General features: G+C 41.3%; 2 protein-coding genes across 3 annotated transcripts; both read right to left on the reverse strand.

Annotated features, from left to right (window-relative positions):
- Positions 1–13: 13 nt before the first annotated feature.
- LOC117572430 (vesicular inhibitory amino acid transporter) lies at positions 14–3116 on the reverse strand. 2 transcript variants are annotated; one of them, XM_034255256.2, is made up of 3 exons: positions 2971–3116; positions 2118–2414; positions 14–2057 (listed from the first exon to the last, which is right to left on the reverse strand). In XM_034255256.2, the coding sequence occupies exons 2-3, from the start codon at positions 2357–2359 to the stop codon at positions 761–763; spliced, it is 1539 nt and encodes a 512-aa protein (XP_034111147.1). In that variant the 5' UTR covers positions 2360–2414; positions 2971–3116; the 3' UTR covers positions 14–760. The 2 variants fall into 2 exon arrangements, with proteins under 2 accessions (XP_034111147.1, XP_034111146.1); XM_034255255.2 differs by having other exon boundaries at positions 2118–3116.
- A 112-nt stretch (positions 3117–3228) lies between these two features.
- On the reverse strand, positions 3229–15923 carry LOC117566714 (putative transcription factor SOX-15). The gene is made up of 3 exons (XM_052004662.1): positions 14975–15923; positions 5269–5951; positions 3229–5200 (listed from the first exon to the last, which is right to left on the reverse strand). Exons 1-3 carry the CDS (start codon positions 15025–15027, stop codon positions 3528–3530), a joined length of 2409 nt encoding a protein of 802 aa, XP_051860622.1. The 5' UTR covers positions 15028–15923; the 3' UTR covers positions 3229–3527.
- Between the last annotated feature and the right edge of the window lie 1946 nt (positions 15924–17869).

The raw sequence follows: 17869 nt of genomic DNA on the forward strand, positions 1-17869 counted from the left end.
TCAGTTTTCTTTTTTGTGGGAATTTTCGAAACATATATTTTTTTTGAGGAATCTTCGAATCAACGTGAGATGATGTTTTTATTGAGAATTTTAAAAGATGCTAGTGTCGTTTTTAAAGGCTATTATTATCATATGTATAAGTACAGTAACTGTATAATTAATCGCTTAAAAAAACGCATTCAACTATGTATATGTATATATATACTGGTATATAAATAAACAATGAGTTCTATCTATTTGGTAATAGACTTACTCGTAGTACCATAAATACGACGAGTACATTACATTTATTACATTATTTTCATTTTGTATAATGGTTTATTGTTCTCTCATTTCTTGAGTTTTCCCTCTATATATATGTGTATATATTTTCATACAATAAATATCAATAATCTCTTTTTTTTTAAATACTCGTTCGTTTATGTATATATATATATAATCGTTACTTAAATTAGCTTAGGATTTTTATGTTGTTTGTTTGTTTGTTTGGAAGACATTTGTTCGCTTGTTTTGGAAGACTTGCGTTTCATTTCTTATAAACTAGGATTATTGTTCATTAATTACATTAACATCTGCTAACTTCTGCTTTTGGCATATCATACAACATGAATTATATGGTAACTATATAGTTTTTGGAAGACTTATTATGTTGTAAGTAGTTTGCCGAAAAGCCAACAATATTCGAGTATGTTTGACCATTGTGATAACTTAGTAATCTATAAAAAAGACTTTAGTACTCGTAACAATTGGAAGAGTTCGCTTAAAATGGAAGACCGATTTCGAATGCATTAATCAGGGCATTGCCAGAGTCATAGATGCCAATAACGCCGAAAAGTACGCCTAACGCTATGATGAGGTAGTCCTTAGCAATTTCTTTCTGATCGAGCAGATGACCCTTGATCTTGATGTGAAAATAGCAGGGCCAAATAAAACTCAACATGGTGCCCGTAAAGCTGCCAATGAAGCCCATCAGTATCGAAAAGTGTGGTATAAATATGGCCATAAGTATGGTGGACACAATAACGCCCACCCGGAAGCCCAGGCCCCACACTTTCAATTCACCATCCAGATTCCAAATGGTCGGAAATTTGGTCTTTGGCGGTCCACGGAAGAAATTACGCTCGAGCAGCTCACAGGCAGCATAGTATGGCAATGGATAACTGAGAATGGCCTTGATGACCAGAAAGAAGTTCACTAATCCCTTAAAGCCCTGCGAGTGCAGATTGTTGGTGATCACCTGCTGTGTGTCATTCTGGAAGGTGAGGAAGCAAATGTAACCGAAGCCTGCCTTGAATATCGCTGCAGCAATGTGTGACCAGTCCAGCATCCAATTGAATTTTGAACGATCTATCATGTTGCCCTCGAGGGTGGGCAGAAATATCTGAGAGGTATAGGAGAAGACAATGACGCCCAGTGAAATGGGAAAGTTCTCCATGTCAATGCTCCAACGGACCTTGGACCAGCCCCAATCACCGATCTGCAGCAGACAATAGCCGAGTATGACGGCATTAATCACAATATGTGACATGGTACACCAGAACGACAGCGTCGACACCATTTTCAGGGACTTGAGGAAACCCATGGGCAGCAAAAAGATGCCCACGAACAGCATCCAGGAGCGTGAATCGAACGAACCTTGCGGATAGGTGCCGGCCAGCAGATCGCCACAGACCACAACATACAAAATGCAGGTCATCAACAGCTCAATTAGCTGGGCAATGCTGACGGCACGCGCTCCTAACTTGGGACCGAAACATACCTTGGCAATGGCCACATAACTGTCACGCACACGCACCATCTGACCCGTGCTGGGATCCGGTTCGTAGAGGCACTGCACCAACACTTTGCCGGTGTAGCAGCAGATGTGAGCGATGCCCACCATGGCAATGATGGCCCAGTAGCCGCCGTGTAGTACTGCAAATGGCAGCGATACGATGAACATGCCCTGGATGGCATTCGTTACATTCCAGCCGGCCTGGAACTCGTCGATCTTGGAGCCGCCGCCACCTTCACCCTCGCAAACGAATGAGCTGCCCTCCGAGGCAATGCTGCCTTGCCTGTAAATATCAGAGAATATCAATGAATGAGCTGCTTATTGCAGTTTCGTTTGGACGCACCTGAAGCCATCGGTTTGCTGGTATCTGCCATCGTACTCGTTGAACGATGTGCTTTGGTATTCGTTTTTGTAATCACCCTCAGCATCGTCATTTGACCAGCCGCCACCATTTCGAAATGGATTCGAGCTCATCTCTGTGGGCTGATCACAGCCATTGGCAGCATCGCCAGCGGCCATCTCGTTGCCGCCTGGTGGAAACATCGCCTGACCTTGAGACTGGGCAAAGTTCTGTTGAGGATTCATGCTGGAGCTGGTACCCGGCGGTTGTTGGTAATCCTTGCGCTCTGGAATTTGCTGTCTGGCCGTTTGCATGGCCACATTGAGTATGTTCTTCAATGGTGGCAATGGCGTTGCTTTCAATTTCGTTATGAATGACATGTTAATAGCTCAAACTGTTTTTATCTGGTGGGGTGGTTTACAAATGGATGTGGATGCTGAGCTAAGCTGATGCTGAGGCTGATGCTGAAGCTAAAGCTGATGGTGGAAGTGGTGGAATTTTCGTTTTGGTTATGGTGATGGTGGTGGGTGGGATGACGGCGGCCCCTTTTTTGGCTATCAAGTAGTGCGAATTGTACGCTTTAGATGCTGATGCTGAAGCTTATCGATTTTGTAGTTGAATGGCAGAAATGTTGTCGAATTTCGTTTCGTTTTGATTCGTTATTGCTTGAACTTAACTTAAAGAGCATTAATTAATTAAAAGAATTCATCGATTCGAAACTGAACACAATTTTTGATTCACTTTCAAATTTAATTGCTGATTTTTTTTCTATTTTTTTTTTTTTTTTTGCTAACAAATTTGGTTTTGTAGCGCACAAGCGTTTGCCTTTTTAGATTTTATACACATGTTTGCTCACTTAGCTTAACTGCAACGCTGTTTGCATTTCCTTCCAGTCGAAATCAAGTCGAATTAAATTGAATAAATAATTATTGCAAATTTTATGTAACGTTGTTGGAAAATCCTTCTTCAGCCCAGCAGCGCAGCGCAGCAAGAAAAGAAAACTCGCTTCGTTTTCGCTTTCGCTTTTGCTTTTGCCATCAAAAACTCGCATTGCGCAGCCGCCGAGTGGGCTGTGTATTGGTTGCACAGTGTCAGGTGGCAGATGTGGCAAGTAGCAAGTGGCAAGTCCAGCAAGATGCTGTCAGATGTTTTGCACATTGTGGCATCTGTCAAAAATGCGTTCCACACTTTTCAAAGATAATTTTTATGTTTTATTTCAATGCAAGCTAACTTAAAACATAAAACATAGTTTAAACGCGTTAATCATACAAAAATGTTTATAGATGTCCAACTATAATGGGAAATTGCTTATGAGTACCTAATACCAAGTGCCTAAAACTCTAATTTCTACTTGCAAATATAACAACTTTACGTTCCAAGCTCCAGCTTCAGCTCCAACTTCTTGGGTCTGGGTCAATTGCTGTAGCAGGTTTTGCGCACACCGGCCAGAATATTGCTAATCTCGTCATCCTTGCGTTGCTGCTGCTGCTGTTGCTGCTCGAAAAGCATCTCACCCACTCCGACGCCAACCATGCCGGTTGCAGCGCCTCCAGTGGCAGCAAAGTGATGATGATGCGGATGCGGATGATGATGATGCGGATGTGGATGATGATGCTGCATGGCCATAGCTGTTGGTCCAGCTGCTGATGTTGCTGGCGAGGACACTGCTGATACTGCTGCTCCTCCCGCGGCTGCAGATTGTGGTGGCAACAGTTGACTGGCCGCTCCATTGGCCTCATAATAGTTGCCATAGTGCAGATAACTGCTCTGCATCGGCTGTGCATAGCCAGCTGCACTTGCCGACGTCGTGGTTGTCGTCGTCGTCTGCTGGAAGGGCACAGCCAGCTGCAACGGAAAGGCAGCCAGGCCACTGGAGTAGGGCAACTGGGTGTAGTAGCTGGTGCCAGTTGGCGGCGCTGGCGCCGTCAGCAACATGGCATTGTTGTAGGCCTCCGCCTCGTAGTCATCGTAATTCTGATTCGTGTCCGGATATTTGGCGCACTTCTGATCGTTGCTCGCCTCCTTCAGCTGATCGTAGTCCAGCTCATTGCTCTGATAGCGTAGAAAATCCTCATACTGCATGCCATAGGCATTGGCATTCACACCGCTCAAATAATCATTGGACACGCTGCCCAGCAGGCTGCCATTGCCGCTGCAGTTGCTCTCGGTCATGGCCACCGTGTAGCTGCTCAGATCGCTGCTGGCTATCACACTGGATGTGGATGCCGCCAAGGGCAGACTGTTGTTGGTGTTGCTGCTGCTGCTACTGTTGCAGTGTTGCTGTTGATGTTGCTGTTGCTGCAACGCATTGCTGCTGCGCATGGAGCTGCTGCCCTCATCGTCAGCGCTGGACACGGGCGGATAGAAGGTGCCTTTCACCGAGTGTCCATGATCGAGCAGACCGCGATTGTTGCACGTCACGTACATGCCACGTGCAGCAACCACAGCCACAGAGCTGGCCAAGGGATACGAGGCATAGAGACTCTGCTGTTGCTGCTGTTGTTGTTGTTGCTGTTGCTGCTGCTGGGACTTGGATTTGTCCTCCTTTTGGGCGAGTTTCTCGCTGCGCTGTTTGCTGGCACGACTTGGTGGCGGCGGCGGCTTCGTTAGCTTCTTCAGCAGCAGTGAACTGTCGTAGCTGGTATTTGTGGTCGCTGGCGAGGATTCACTGCAATTGCCGGCCAGTGACTCAAGCTGTTCCGTGCTGTCCGCATTGCTGTAGCAATCCACAGAGCTGGGCGAGTAGCTGGGCTTTAGCGGCTGCTCATAGAGAGCGGACACATTGTGGGGCGTGGAGTTGCGGCTGTCGTCGGTGGGCGTGTTGTAGCTGCCACTTGTGGCCGTTGCCAGCGGCGGCGTTGTCAGCTTTGGCGTTGACTTCGATGCGCCCGACTGCGTCGAGGATTCACCACTTTGCGTCTGCTCCTTGGCGCCACCGGGCTGCATGGTGCGCAGCTTGGACTGCTTTCGCCGTCGTGGTCGATACTTGTAATTGGGATGCTCTGTCATGTGTATGACCCGCAGACGTTCAGCCTCCTCCACATAGGGACGTCGATCCTGTGGCGTCAACGAGCGCCACTTTTTGCCTATCGAAAGAGAGTTGAAGATTTGTTGAATATACTACAAATTGTTAACGGGCAGTTGATTGACTCACCCAACATTTTGCTGAGATCGGCGTTATGCAGGTCGGGATTCTCATCGGCCAGCTTCTTGCGCTCGATCTTCGCCCACACCATGAACGCATTCATTGGCCGACGGATGCGCGACTCTTTGGCACTTTTTGACTGATTACCGCCTGGTCTGTACTTCAAATCGCTGGGCATGGCCTTGTGCCGGTCCAGATAGCCGCAATTGGGTGCACAAATGTCACCCTTGTAGTCGTAGCTCCACATGGACGCCGCTGCCGCTGCCTCAATTGGTGAGTGCGCTGCCACTCCACATTCATCCTGGCCAGGATGCGACAAGAACTTGTTCAGCATCGATGTTCCGCCGCCGCCCAGCAGCGGTATATTGCTGCTGATCAAGGAGGCACTGCTGCCGCCCACTGTGCCCACACTGTAGCCACTGGACACCATGGGCGAGTGGCTGTGACTGTGCACCGACAGCGCCGCCTCGTTCATCGAGTGCTCGTTCTCATAGCCGGCACTCTGTATGGCTGGCGAGTGCAGCGAGGGCGACGAATGCTCGCTGCCCTGTCGCACATGGTAGATGCCATCGCTGGGACTCTCGTGCAGCAGTCGCCCGTCGGTGAGGTAGCCAACGTGCTCGGGATAATCGCTGCCCACCGTTGAGTGGCTGTACTCCGGTGTCCGTGACACGTGCGGATACTTCTTTGCACTGCAACGAGAAGACACAAAAGCATCGTTAGAATTGCCTTTATATGTTACATATATTTTAAATATTATAAAAGTGGCTTCATTTTCTAGAATACATATCAGGCTACATATTCTAATTGTTAAGTATTGCTCTAGTTTACTAACAAATATTGCTGGAAAACAAGGAAGAAAGATATAGTAAAGTTGTGAGATACCCGCTACCCATTTTGAATAAAAGCAAAACAGTGCGGTATTAACTTTAAAATATATCAAATTTATATTCCGCAAAAGTACTAAAATATTTGAAAGATGATATTTGGTATATTAATATTGCACTACAATCAAAAAATTCTATAGTGTACAAAATATACCACATTATCAGCCAAAACTATTAAGATCCCCTAGTAAGTAAGCGTTCTTGCCCATACAAAAGTATTTCTTTAATAACTTCTGCAATAAAAATGGTTATAATATTTTTCTATACATTCAAATAACTACAATCAGAATATTCATTTGATTACGATAATTCCATCTTTATAAGATCAGATCAATAATTTTGCCACGGGAAATCTACAACATTTTAATAGGCTTAAGCAGCTTTATCCTTTGAGTGTTATTTGAAATTGAATAGATTTTTAATTTATTTTTTGCTGAAACACCAAAACAAATTAGAGTCAGATTTTTAATATTAATAAACATTTTTTTGTGTTTTAATTTAATTTTAAAACTATAACATACTTTTTAATTTGTACTACCTAATTCTAAATCAACAAAATTCATATTGTTTTGACTACAGCTAATAAATAAATAATTCAAATTCAAATAACTTAACAGACATTTACGAGTCTGTCCGAAAAGGTATGCAAACTTTGTAATTTTAAAAATATTATATGATCGAGGTTTATAATAATATAGAACAATTTGTTGAACACAAATAATGGATGTACGAATTTGGTGGTTCAACATTCAATCACATAAGATTGTGTTCTAAATAAAATACATTTTTATTTAAAGAAATTTAAAAAATTTTAAAATAATAAAAAAATTGTATTTAAACTCTATTTTATTATATACAAACAGGTATGAAAATAAACATAATATCTGAAGCAAGAAATTTACGCCAAATAAAACATTTCCATACTGCAAAATATAGGAATCTCATCTAAAATAAGAAATGTTAAAGTTTACTTAAAATGTTCACCAATTTGTGGTCAAAAACATTGCCTAAGTAATGTATCAAGATATGAAAAGTTCCGACGGGGTAGCATCGAAAATAATTTTCGCTTTTGGGAAAATATTAGACATTTAAAATAAAGTCTGTTGTTATAAAATAAATATATAAATAGAAATAGAAAAAGAAAAAGAAGATTGGTAAGTTATAAAAAAAATGTCTAATAAATATTCTTCAATTTTTTAAAAACTCTTTAAATGATAAAACTTTATAGGTTGTTGATATGAATTTCCCCTTTTTTTTAAATATTTTAACTGTCCAATTTGTTTGTTATGTATTCAATTTCCAAAATAATATGTATTAATATTGATATCAAAAATAAAATTAAATTTTGTCAAATGGTGTTCGAATTTTCCAAAATGGAAAAACAAAAAAGTCATAGATCACTTTTAAAAAGTAAATGCATTGTTAGAAAATAATTATCGATTCATAAATAGTATTCACATTTTAAACTGGAAAACTTTGCAAGAGTTGCTGAAGCTCTCAATTTTTAAATAACTCCCCAAAAGAAAAATAAATTATATTGCATTTTTTTAAATTTCTTAAACCTAACGAAGAAATAAATTCGGTTTAGTTTTGAAATGCTTTTGAAAAAAGCGTCGCTTGATACCAAAGTTAAATTTTTCACTGGAAATTTGGCAATTGGAAACTTAATAATTAGTCCTCATAAATTAAAATTCCTTTAAAAGGAGTTCTTTGAAAGGGATGCTTATCTTCAAAAGGCTGCCAATCTGCTAATTAGAGCGGGAATCGTTTGAGCTGGTTGCGCTTTTGTGTTTATGAGCTACTGTTAAAAGTTACGTAGAACAGGCACTGAAATGTCGACGATGTCTGCTTTATAATGATATTTAAAAGGGCTGCTAAATATGTTGACAATTTTCACGTTGTTGGCACGCATACAAAACGCAACGATACCAACAAAAAAATATACGAACAAAAACCAAAAAAAAAAACTGTGCGATCAGACACCCGAGAGAACAGAGAATGGAGAATGCAGAGTGGCTAAAGGCAGTATTATGTGTGGAGGTGTGGGGAGGGAATGGGTTGAAACTGGACCAGATCCAAGACTCGAAGGCTGCCTGCATCGTTGCGCTGCTTAATGTCAGTGGACATAAATGTAAATTGGGCGCGTGCAGCTATTGTATTATCAAAGGAGGCCGCACCGCCAAGCCAAGCCACCGAACCACTGTCGAGGGCCGGCAATCCGCTAACCCGCCAGCCAAGCCAAGCCAATCCAGCCATTGAGCCAGCAAGGTTGTGGAGTAAGCAAAGAAGCTGCAGCAGGAGCTGTGCTCCGGTCCGGGGGCCCAGACCTTTATGCATAACTTTTAAAAGTTGCGACATATCGACACATTTCAAAGTAATTCAGCTTCCAGGAATTCAAGCAGAACGAAGCGGCAGCCAAACGAGACAAGTTTAAATATTACCAAAGCTCAGCCCCAGACTCTTGCTCCCTAAGGGAGCACCCTGACTCGCTCCCGACTCCCGACTCCTGACTCCCGATTTGCTCGACTCCTGACTCGGCCTTATGCTGTCTTTAGTTTGTGTCGTTGTGTGCGTGTTTTGGGCCCTCGCTCGATTTGTTACCGTTTGAATTTATTGCTGCCCACTACACTTTTGGTCTATTGTCTTGCCGTCTGTCTGTCTGTCCAATCTGTCCGCTGGCTCTTTTGCCTACCAACTTGGGCCCTGGAACAAGAGCTCGCCCTAATTGTTAGCTGCTGTGGCTCTGGTCTCTAGGCGCTCTAGTTTCACTGCTTGCTTGCTTTCTTTGGCCAAAACTGCTAAACGCCGACAAAAGTTCAAGAGTTTTGGGCCCAAACTAAGACCTAGAGCCCATTGCAAGCTGAAGCTGAAGCTGAGGCTGCGACTGAGGCTGAGGCCTAAACCCAATCCCAGGTCCATACCGCAGCTGGATAATTTATTGAGGTTTGCTGGTGACATCGTTACGTTTTTGATATTCGGTTGCGGCTGCCGCTGCCGTCGTTGCTGCTGCTGCTGCTGCTAAATACTTGGCCAAGGTACACAAAATTATACCGTCCTGATCTGTGCGCCTGTCCCCCTCAACTGGTCCCTCTCTTTGGTCTCGGTGTTTGCTTTTGCTTTGGTCTGCTTCATCCTAAGCGCTCGCTCACGATCCACGACGACGCGGCGGCTGCTGGCAATGCCTCTGGTTATATGGCTATACTTAGCTATGGCTATGGCTTCAGCTTTGGCTTTGGCTTAGCCCCAAAGCCGGCTCGCCCTGGTCCAAGCTGCAGTCTTAGCCATGGCCCTGATTTTAAAATAGGACACATACAGTGGCCGGTAAGTTGGCATTTTTATGCGCGCAAAATGTCAACATCTTTGCAAAATGCCACATATTCCACATTGCGGTCCTCTGTCCACTCCTCTGTCGTTGTCTGTGCTCGTTGCGATCCCTCTGCTACCTCGCTCTCTTTCTTCCCCCTACTCTCTCTGTCCTGCTATCCACTGTCCGCCTGTCCGTCTGTCCAAGTACTGAACGTCCAAGCACTGACTGCGCGGACTGTGCAACGTTTTGTTTACGACAACCGCAACGCTGACTCGACTCTGCTGGTGGCTTCAACTGTGTGTGCCGGTTGCAGCAGCAACTTGGCGACTTTGGCAACTTGGTGACTTGGCTGGCAACTTGGCGACTTTGCAACATGCGGCTGCCGCAAAGTAGGCAACTTTGGGCTCTGCGCTGCTCTGCTCTGCGCCTTCTTAACAAGCCCCAAAACTTCATTCAGAAGCCGCATTGATCTGGAGAGAGTGTCAGCCCTTTAGCATATTGTGATTCATGTGTCGCTGCGCGAAGACAGCCTTTTAAGTTTCGGTTTTCCCCTCTCGTTGCTCCGCTGCGATCTGACTAAACGTGAAGTACGCAGAGCAACTCCAAAGACAATCGAATTTGCCTGCCCAAAAGGCGGCGGCGTTTTCGTAGCCGATTCCTTATAAGCATACGACGATAGTCATTCTTATTTTTAGAATTCTATATTCCTTCAGCTACATCCTATAACTCAGTTAGTTGCAGTTAGTTAAGCGAAAGTGAGAAAAGTCGACTCTCAATACACTAAATAAGCGCTGCGTTCACACGTTCCAATTATCTGGTTAAGTATTTGCTTTCTTCTCCGTTACCAACTTTCTGACTTCAGATTCTAACCAATTTCCATAGCATTAATTTCATGGAATGGAGCATCTCGTTTTGAAAGGTTTTTGGAACGTGGGAGCTGCGTTTAGCGTTACCTTATTAAGCTGCTCAACAAATAATTCTAAAAAAAATTCATTAAATATCTAAAATTAGGTTTTTAATAGAAACCACTAAGCAAATATGACATTTGGAAAAAAATATAAACTAATAATATTTCTTAAACATCACTTAATATTCTGCAATTTTTAATTTTTCTATTTTAGTTTTTTTTATCAGTTAAAATACGACCTCGAATATTTAAATTGAAATATAAGTAACACAAATAATATATTAAATTTCTATAGTAAATGAATAATCACAAATCTATAAATCAATTCATCTATGTTAGTAAGTGATAGGAATATAATATTCATTATTTTCAAAATTGTTTTTGTCTTAAAAGGTTTATATTGTAGGCAAAGTTTTTTACAAAGAGAATATATTGTATGGATATAAAATGCATTATTCTATTTAAGTAAATAATAAGAATTTAATATTCACTATTTGTAAATTTTGTTGACATACAATTTTCATATTGTTTCCAAAGATTTTAACAAAGAAATTATATCGTTAATCTTGAAAAATATGTGAATGTATATATTCTGTATTTCAATAAGAAGATTTATTTAAATTTAGAATGTTTTAAATTTGAATTTATTGAAGTAAAAAAAATAAAAATATGTATTGCAAAATAGAAACAACATTTGTAAATTTGGTTCAAATAATAAATTGTAATAATTAGGGAAAGGTCTAATTAAGAAATATAATATTTTATTAACAGATCTCGAATTGTTATATAGTATTGATAAACTAAACTTTTTTTATTTTTTAAATTCCATTGGAATTTGTTACCCATGATAAGTAAGTAACATAAGTGATACACCTATATCAATGTACTATGTAATTAATATACACAATAATGTAATATAAGTCAAAATGAAAAATTTTTAAAATGAAAAGAAATCTTACAATTGTCGATGTGTTTGAAGCATATAGCCCAGCTAATTTACAAAATAGTAATATTCAAATTCCCATGAAAACATTTTCTACGTTTTAATTGCCTTTTAAAAAAAATCTTAATTATTCCGGATTTATTATGCGGATCCTGTAAAGGGTGAATCCCCAATAAAAATGATTGCTTAACTGAATTTCTGTGAAGTGAGTTTTAAATGTAAACATATTTATTAAGCGATTCACAAAGTTTGCTCGCCTTTAGCCGGCCATGTTGATCGCATGTAAACGTGGTAATAAAAGCCATTTTGGTTTCTGCGGGCACAGTGGGTGTGGCCTGAACGAGATGCAGCATCTGCTCTGCTCCATTTGCAGTCTATTGGCTGGCTGGATGGTTGGATGGTTGACTGTTGGTGCCAGGCGCCCCAAAACCCGAATACATTTGTTTCCTACTCATTTCAGAGCTGCCTTTACACAAAAACCAGTCTGAACGGGCCAAGACAGGTCGACAGAGCCAGGCCAAGACCTGGCCACGATGTTGTTGTTGTTATCGTTGTTGTTGCTGTGGTTGCTGCTGCTGTGGTTGGTACGGTTGGCGGTGCCAAGGCAACTTCGGCCCAGGTGTGATGTACTGGAATAACTTAACGACGCAGCCTAAACGCACATACATATGCATAGTCAGCGAGTGTGTGTGCGTTATATGTAGATACGTAGATGCTGTTGTTGTTGCTGTTGCTGTTGTTGACCAATAAGCGCATAAACAGCCTCAGCATCCGGCCCAGGCCTCAACCCAACCGCCATCTTAGCGCGTTCGTCGTCGTTGCTTTAATGAACCGCACAGCGGCGTGAAGGTAAAACGCAGCTACCTGTGGCAATATCGCTTGGCTCTTTCATTGGGCACGAATGAGAGGCCACCGGAGAAACAAGAGCCCCCAGATCTTAGCTCTGTGTGTGTTGGTTGGGGCCTGTGGTCTGTGTACGCATGCGCGCATTTTATGGGCTGCATATGAGACGCGTGTATTTGTGGCGTGTATTTGAGTATATAGTGATTTCTACCTGTACACTTATGTACATACATAATTAAACTAATGAAGCAGACGAGAAGCGAAAGAGCACTTTAGGGCTCCAGCAACCCGATCATCCAATTCACGAGCGACCTCAGCCTCAGCTTCAAGCCAACCAACCAGCCAACCAACCGAAGTCGCTGCCGAACTGCTGCTGCGAATGGTTATGGTTCGGCTAATGAGGTTTACTACCGTCAACCAAAGAAACAAACGCAAGACCCAGTTCTCACACACAAAAGCCATTTTACAGCAACAAAAAAATACTGAAGAAAAAATCTTAAGAAAAATGTACTGAAATGTAATGGATTTTATCACGCACATACACAAACACCCTCGCACAGCTTGCCTTCCATGCAATTATACATGCATACGGACTATACGAAGGGAAATACTTGTATGCACAGTCGCATACATAACATTAAAAATTGTACAATATATTACTATTCGAAACCGTTGTTAACTAGTTCGGTCTTTAAAGTGCTTGTAATACATTAGCAAAAATCTTTTCCAAATTGAAGCTTGTTATTTTACAAAACCCTTAGGAATACCATTTGCGGATTATTAACAAATAAATTCGGTTTCTCATTTCACATGCTAGTTATAAGCTCTTGTAATTCTCTGAAATGCATGTTATTTTAAAGACTGCAACACCTTTTTCGTAATTTACATTATAATTAGAACATGGAACATGTTATAAGTAATTATAAGGTAGTAAAATAAAAAATAAGGTAGTAAAAAAATACTTATCGAGGTAGTAAAATTAATACATATTCTTCAGAAGGTGAACATTTCTTAGCAGTTAACTTTATAAATATCTCAAAATCAATAATAATAATATAATCTATATAGTTTGAACTTCAAAGTACACAAAAAAAAAAAAAAAATATAAAGCGATTCTATATTTTATAAGAAAGTCCGTCGCTATATTATTTATGGTGTTCTATTACCAATTTTATACAATGTTTGATCACATATGATAATTATTAGATGTGCTAATATCTCAAGATTAGTTTCAGCACTTTGCTATAATAACTTAGCAATTTCCATAGTAATAATGATATAGGGGGCTGGATAAATGTATTACCTCTGATGCCAATTAGCTTGTCGATAGGTGATTTATATTCGTTGTGCTCTCAAGCAGTGTCTGGTTAATTAATTCTCTAGTTCTGGGTATTCTACTTACACAAGAGATGAATTTTTTTGATAGGGTTGTAAAACTATTAAACGGAACTTGCTAATTAAATGTGCAGCTTGTTAACTTGAACATGTAATAAAACACTGGCAAAGTGATTCAGAAAATGCAAATCAATTGAGATTGAAGCACAAGTTAGCCCGTTTTAGAGTTGGTTAAATTGATGTGTCTACCCATTAGGCGGATTGATTTATAGAGCAACATAAAACGAAAATCCAAAATACTAAAACCAAGACCGAAACTGAAACTGAAACCTTGACGCAATCGCATTTGTCATTCGTGGTGATATCTTCCACAGGATGTCAGATTCTCAAGAAGAACAACCCACAAAAAGAGTATAAAAAAAGAGATGAGAAGACTTCAAAAAATGTGACAAGCTTTCGCCTGAAACAGCGTAAAATATTTCAAGTTTTTGGTCTACATTTATGGCATAACTTAAGTTAAGATATGTGTATTTTGTTTAATTGTGGAAATGAAGCTAGTTAGTCGAATGTTTGGCCTAATGCTATGTAAATATCATGCATAACTATCAAAGTGTTTAGATCAAAACTAAATCATTTTAATGAGCGAAACCGCATGGTGACCTCTCTGCCATTTACCCAAGCGTCTTATACTACTATATACTACATAATGTTTTATAATGCGCCTCTAGGTTTTTGTTTTTTTCTCATACTTTGTAAACTTTCTTGCTGACCACGTTGTTCTCTTTTGGTTTACTTTCCACTTGACCAATTCCGAGTCCGAGTCTGAGTCTGAGTTTTAGTCGAAGTCGAAGTCGAAGTCGGAGTCCGAGACTGAGTCGAAGTTGATGTGAGTCAAGACGGTTCTATTCTAACTATCGTAGACTCGAACATTTACATTTACATATTCACACAGAACGCACACAGTGAAACGAAAAGCGGACATACGCATACAAGTGCAAGTGCTTTACAAGTTGCTATATAACATAAAGTAGATATTCTAGGTAGGAGCTAGGGGATATCAAGCAACTGAGGCCACATGCTGAACTCTAAATCTAAGCAAACTTTCCTAAGCACACACACACATATATTATATATACATATATATATTTGTTTTTATATGTATTTCAGTCGCCGTGTTGCTGTCGTGTTTCAAGACTTGTATCTGTATCTCTAGCGTTGTATCTGTGTGTGACTAAGTCTTGAAATGACCCCGCATAGCGCTCTCCATCCCTCCCCCTCACACTCACACACTCATACTAGTGTTGGTACATATATATACTCGCGACATATACGAGACATCTAGAGAATTTCCTCACCACTACTGGCGCATTTTTCCATTTTTCATTATGGTTATTATCTTGGAAGATATGTATCTTCGCTACGGTTGGATATAATTAAACAGCGAGAAAAAAAAATTATTTTTTTTTTTAGCATGGGAAAAATGTAAATATTACTTGTAATTTGTTAGCAGATGATGTGGATGTTCGTGATCATATGAGGGTTCCATTTTATACGGCGGCTACACAGCACCAGCTAGCTAGCTCCAGCTATGTTCGTGGTAACGGTGACTGCGATGACGATGATGACGACGACGTTGCAGGTTGTTGTGGTTCTCCTTGTTGTTGCTGTAGCTGTAGCTGTTGCTGTTGTTGGTGGTGTTGATGTTGCTGCTGATGTTGATGTTGTTGTTGTTGTTGGCGGTGGTGGTGGCGGTTTGGGCTTTGCTTTAGCTTTAGCAGGGCCAGCAGCATTTTGCTTAATGTTGCATTATTCCGTTAGTTTTTTCCCTAACCGACTGCTGGCCGTGGTACCATTTGGCCCAGAGTACCGAGTACCAACCATAAATTTGCTGCTGCTTCTGTTGTCGTTGTTGTTGTTATTGTTGTTGTTGTTGTCTTTTAACTGGCATGTGTGAATTTGTGTCTATTTGTTGTGTCGCTGAATTGTTGTGCGGGTGTATGTATATGTGTGTGTGTGGTATGTGTGTGTTTTAATTTGTGCTAGTTTAGGCCCTAACCCACATTAAGCACTCGCCATTTGACGCTGAGGATTTTGCAATGATTTTACTTTTGCTTTAATTTGGCATTAATCTTTTTACAGCTTGCAGCACATTTTTTTAGCTCGGCACTTGAACACTTGACACTTTTCAGAGATCGCACTGCGATAGATATCTTTTTGGGATGTGTTTAGAATTGGATTTTACCGTTGGCTAAGCCATGTTGGCCAAGATCAAGAGGTTTGGCGAAACGCGTTTACGATCACGAAAAGTCTTGCGACGACTAATGAACGTATCTTGTGCTTAAAATCAAGGGCTTCAACATTTCACAAAAAAACAAAAACACACAAACCGCTCTCGGGTAGCTTTGTTGTTGTTGTTGTCACTGTTGTTGGTTGTCACTGTTGTTGTTGTTGTTGTTATTGGCGTTGCCTTTGGCTCAGAAACTTTACAATACTCTTGGGAAAATGCACAGCACAACGCATTGGCATATAACAACCGGGCCTATATACTGCGATTATAGCGCAAAAATATACAGCGAAGCAGATACAGATACATTTACACATGCAGATACAGATACAGATACACAGCAGCAGCCACTAACAGATACAGATACAGACGCTGTATGTAGATATATTTATGATTATAAGCGCGACTCGCAGCTGCCGGAGATTGGACTAAAGTCAGAGCCACATGAACCACGCCGATGACGAACCGCAAGCTAACTAACTGCCAACTGCCAACTGGCAACTTGGCTTAAACACTGTTACTGCGCTTGCGACTGCCACTGTGCCTCAGTTGCTTGTGCTCTCCCACTCTTCCACTCTCCATCTCGCTCGCTCTCTCTCTCACTCTCGCAGTTGGTTTCGCCTTCTCTGTCTGGCTTGTGAACGAACTGCGAGATCCGACTCAATTGTCGATTCGAGTCGAAGTCAATGCATAAGGCCAAAATGCGCACGAGCAAAACCTTTTGCGCAGTCTTGGCCCAACTTGACGCTGAGCAGCGTCGTCGTTGTCGTCAGACCCAAAAGCCCAGAGACCCGAGAACTGAGAACTGAGACCCGAGACCCGAGACCTGAGACCCCAGAGAGGCAGCACTGTCAGCTGCCCAGCAAAGCGGAACGAACGCAGTCTCATTCTGGGGCAAGCCCGATCTCAGCCGCAACAACAACAACAAAAACAGCAGCAACAACAGCAGAGCAACGCAACAGGCGTGCGGCAAGTTCTTTTGAATCTGAAATGAAACAGACTTATTTAATATTCCTTCTCGCTGCTGTCGAGTATTTTCGAACTGAGTTGAGAGTCTACTACTACGACATCTCCCTCTCGTATACCCTTCTCCCTCTGCCCACTTCTCTCAACTCTCAACACAACAGCTTGGGCCAGCTGTCGCACACACACACACACACACACGTACACACTCAAAGCTTGTAAACCTGTTCTCGGCTTTTAATGTGTTGTGGGAGAGACGTTTTGCATTTGGTTTGTTTCAATTGGTGGAGGCCCCAAACCGCCTTGTCTCTGTATGTGTGACAGCTCCAAATACATGACTTTGCTACTACACTCACACACACACACACATATACAGCAACACATTCACACACTTACAAAAGCGTATGCAAATATTGTAATATGCGGAACTTCTGTAGCTTGACTTTATATACGTTAGTGTGTGCAGCCTTATCAGAGGATCTGACTTTATGAAACACTATGATAAAAAGCTTTTAGATAATTAAGTGATGTTACCCTGAAACTATAAACTTATTAAGTTCACATGTTTATTAGCGCTAATAATTAAAATAGAAACGCATTTCATTACCCACATTCATGTTGAAATATAAAATTCTTAAGACTTTCTTTCCTTCATCGTGGAGACTAAGTGTTTTTCACAACTCCAACAAAATATGAATATTCAAATAGAGCCATATTTAATTTTTATTTCATACTCCACCCACTTTGCATGCAGCCAAAATGCCGACTGATTGGTATCCAAATTGAGATAAGCTTCTAAATTGCATATTGCAGCAACTGAGACCAAGCCAAGCCCAACAGCAAACAGCCGAATGAGGCAGGTATCCCAAAGATACGAAAAGTACTTGCCATCCCAACCAGGTAAAAGTGCATCCAGCCACGCGTAAGGCATTACTACACTCATATTCACAACATCAGCACAAAAAACAAAACAAAACAAAACAAAAAGTGGAGGGATCAAAATAAAATGCAGGCACAGAGTTCATAATTAAGCGCCAGAATGCCAGAAACTTTGCTCCTTACTCGCAGCGCGCCATCGACGTGGGTTAGATGCAAAATATTTGTTTATCACATCGCGATAATTGCCGCCGGCGCTCGCTGG

Source organism: Drosophila albomicans, chromosome 3, assembly GCF_009650485.2.
Source record: "Drosophila albomicans strain 15112-1751.03 chromosome 3, ASM965048v2, whole genome shotgun sequence".
Lineage (NCBI taxonomy): Eukaryota > Metazoa > Arthropoda > Insecta > Diptera > Drosophilidae > Drosophila > Drosophila albomicans.

What these genes read in the sequence shown, in the direction of transcription:
- LOC117572430 (XM_034255255.2), bottom strand. Translation starts at nt 2,494, where the DNA reads ATGTCATTCATAACGAAATTGAAAGCAACGCCATTGCCACCATTGAAG. An exon ending in CAGCAAACCGATGGCTTCAG is followed by an intron (nt 2,058 to 2,117) that starts GTGCGTCCAAAC and finishes TGATATTTACAG; the next exon opens with GCAAGGCAGCATTGCCTCGG.
- LOC117566714 (XM_052004662.1), bottom strand. Translation starts at nt 15,027, where the DNA reads ATGGAACCCTCATATGATCACGAACATCCACATCATCTGCTAACAAAT. An exon ending in CATCTGCTAACAAATTACAA is followed by an intron (nt 5,952 to 14,974) that starts GTAATATTTACA and finishes TTCTCGTTGCAG; the next exon opens with TGCAAAGAAGTATCCGCACG. An exon ending in CGATCTCAGCAAAATGTTGG is followed by an intron (nt 5,201 to 5,268) that starts GTGAGTCAATCA and finishes CTCTTTCGATAG; the next exon opens with GCAAAAAGTGGCGCTCGTTG.